The following is a 3296-nucleotide window of genomic DNA, read 5'->3' on the forward strand; positions in this document are numbered from 1 at the left end:
AAAGACCTGGAGGAATGCTACAACAATTAGACGTGCCNGAATGGAAATGGGATAGCATTGCTATGGACTTTGTTACCCATTTACCACGGACAGTAAGAGGCAACGATGCTATCTGGGTCATTATTGATCGATTAACAAAAAGTTCTCACTTTATAGCAATAAATCTCAGAATGTCAATGGCTAAGCTGGCACAACTATATATAAAAGAAATTGTAAGATTGCATGGTGTTCCTTCAAGCATTGTATCAGACCGAGACCCAAGATTCACTTCTAGATTCTGGCAAACCCTACANGAAGCTATGGGCAGCAAACTAAGAATGAGTTCAGCATACCATCCTCAAACTGATGGTCAATCTGAAAGAACCATCCAATCACTGGAGGACCTGCTGAGAACCTGNGTATTGGATCATCTAGGTAGTTGGGATGAAGTACTTCCTCTCGTGGAATTCACCTACAATAACAACTTCCACACTAGTATTGGAATGGCACCTTACGAGGCTNTATATGGAAGAAGATGTCGAACGCCCTTATGCTGGTACCAGGATGGTGAAAAAGCAGTGATAGGACCTGAACTACTACAACAAACCACAGACAAGATAAAGTTGATACGAGACAGAATGAAGGCTTCGTAGAGTAGACAAAAGTCATACGCCGATCAAAGAAGAAGACCGTTGGAGTTTGCAGTTGGAGATCATGTTTTCTTGAGGGTGACTCCAACCACTGGTGTAGGAAGGGCAGTTCGATCGAGGAAGCTTTCTCCTAAGTTCATTGGTCCATACCAAATTTCGAGAAGAATTGGGCCAGTCGCTTACGAAATTGCCTTACCCCCTCAATTGGCAAATCTCCATCCAGTGTTTCATGTCTCTCAATTAAGGAAGTATGTACCTGATCCTTCTCACATTTTAGAAGTAGAGGACATTCAAGTCAGAGAGGATCTCTCCATAGAAATACATCCTATTTGTATAGAAGACACAAAAACAAAGGAGCTTAGAGGAAAAACTATAAATTTAGTCAGAGTGGTTTGGGATAGAAAAACAGGTGATTCTACGTGGGAACTAGAAGATGATGTAAAACGTGNAGTGTGTAAGTCATGAATAATTACCCATGGACAAATGTAAACGTTGTGTGATATTTTATGTTTAAATGATTTGTGTAAGAATTTGGGGTGTTACATTAATGGTATCAGAGCGGTTCGTCCTTAAGACGACCTTAGAATTGTGGGTTTATCCTATAGACTCATATTATAAATCGTAATAACGATAATTCTCTGTGTTAACAGAGAAATGGCACGTAGACAAACCAACCGTGAAACCACTAACATGCCAAGCTTGGCAAGAGCTTTGGAGACCATCGCATCTGCCCTTCAGCAACAGGGTGCTGCTTTAATGCAACAACACGAAGCAGCTCTACAANAATTAGAGACNGCTANACTGAANTCTGAAGCTAGTCAAAGAGAACATGTGGAGGCCTTAAAACAATTAGTTGAGAATGGCACGACTGTGGAAGCTCAACCTCGTAGGGTTCAAGAATGGACTCTAGAAAACTTTTTGCAACATCGTCCAGCTACNTTTAATGGGAAGGCAAGTCCGGAGGAGGCAGATAATTGGATCATAAATATGGAAAAGATTTTTNATGCGAAAAGGTGTCCCTCAGAAACAAGGTTGGCATTCTCAGAATATNAGTTGACTGGGGAGGCAGTACACTGGTGGAACAATATGAAACTAGTGTTAGAAGAAAATGGCNAAATTCTTACGTGGGANCTTTTCAAGAACAAATTTTATGNTGAGTACTTTCCGGATAGCGTGAAGCATGCAAAGGAAGTGGAGTTTTTGCAACTGGTGCAAGGCAACAAGACGGTAACTGAGTACGCAAACAAATTTAAGCAATTGGGGCGTTTCTATACCCAACCAACTGATGAAGAATGGAGGTGTAGAAAATTCAAAAATGGACTGAGACCAGATATACAATTAGCANTAAATNCCTTAGCTGTTAAGGAATTTTNTGTTTTAGTTGAACAGGCCAAAGTAGCGGAAAGGTTAAGAAACGAGAGTGAGGCTCAACAAAAGTTGCAACGGGTAGGAGGACCATCTGGGTCACGAGCTGGACAAAATGTAAGGATCCGACCTTATGAAAGACCCCATCCGCAGAGGAATTTTCAACAGCAGCAGCCTCAGCCAAGGGTAATCCGATGTTACGTCTGTGGAGGACCTCATCTGAAGAGCGTTTGCCCACAAGTTGCTGCTGTACGCAACAAATGTTTCCTTTGCGGAGCAGAAGGACATTTTGCCAGAGATTGTCCCTCCAACAGAAAAGGGGCACCCCAACTTCCACAACCACCTCAGCAGAAAAGGATTGAGCATAGACCTCAGGCGACTGGAAGGGTTTATGCTTTNACTGGAGCAGAAGCTGCCAAATCAGGTAATCTCATCATCGGATGTTGTATGATAGCTGGTAGAGAATTGAATGTATTGTTTGATTCTGGAGCAACACACTCCTTCTTGTCTGAAACTCTTATTCAAGAGTTGAACCTACCTGTAAGAGAGTTAGAGTATGATCTTATGGTATCTACACCAGCCTCTAGAATGATAAAAACATCGAGGATGTGTTCTCATTGTCCGATAATAGTAGAAGGACGTAGGTTCAAAGTACATCTTATATCCTTGCCCCTACAAGGTTTAGATGTAATTCTAGGAATGGATTGGTTATCTGCCAATCATATCCTTATAGATTGTAACAAGAAGGAATTGATTTTCCCTAATCCTGAGGAAGCAGAATTGTTGTCATTACAACAAGTCTTAAAGGAAGTCAAAGAAGGATCTTCATGTTTCATTATCTTGACTCATGTGGAAGTTGAGAAAAATGGACAGAATATTGATATCCCTATAGTTAATGAGTTCAGTGACGTGTTCCCAGAAGAAATACCAGGATTGCCCCCTCATCGAGAAGTAGAATTCTCCATTGATCTAGTACCAGGAGCTGGACCAGTATCAGTAGCTCCATATCGAATGGCTCCGGCGAAATTGGTTGAATTGAAGAAGCAGATCGAAGAATTGTTAGAAAAACAATTTATTCGACCAAGTGTGTCACCATGGGGAGCACCTGTACTGCTTGTAAAGAAGAAGGATGGAAGCTCTAGATTATGTGTCGACTACAGACAATTGAATAAGCTAACCATCAAGAACAAATACCCTCTACCCAGGATAGACGACTTGTTGGACCAACTGCATGGAGCCCAAGTATTTTCCAAGATAGATCTGAGGTCCGGATATCACCAAATTTTGGTTAAGGCGGAAGAC

At 41.5% G+C, this 3296-nt stretch overlaps 1 protein-coding gene across 1 annotated transcript in view; it reads left to right on the top strand.

Moving 5' to 3' along the window:
• Window positions 1-1283: 1283 nt before the first annotated feature.
• Window positions 1284-3296, top strand: part of LOC106763762 — a 12153-nt gene continuing 10140 nt past the window's right edge. The window contains exon 1 of the mRNA XM_022782234.1: window positions 1284-3236. Within this exon, the coding sequence (XP_022637955.1) occupies window positions 1284-3236 (1953 nt within the window). The remainder of the gene's footprint in view (window positions 3237-3296) is intronic.

Source organism: Vigna radiata, chromosome 6 (genome assembly GCF_000741045.1).
Source record: "Vigna radiata var. radiata cultivar VC1973A chromosome 6, Vradiata_ver6, whole genome shotgun sequence".
In the NCBI taxonomy this organism is placed as follows: domain Eukaryota; kingdom Viridiplantae; phylum Streptophyta; class Magnoliopsida; order Fabales; family Fabaceae; genus Vigna; species Vigna radiata.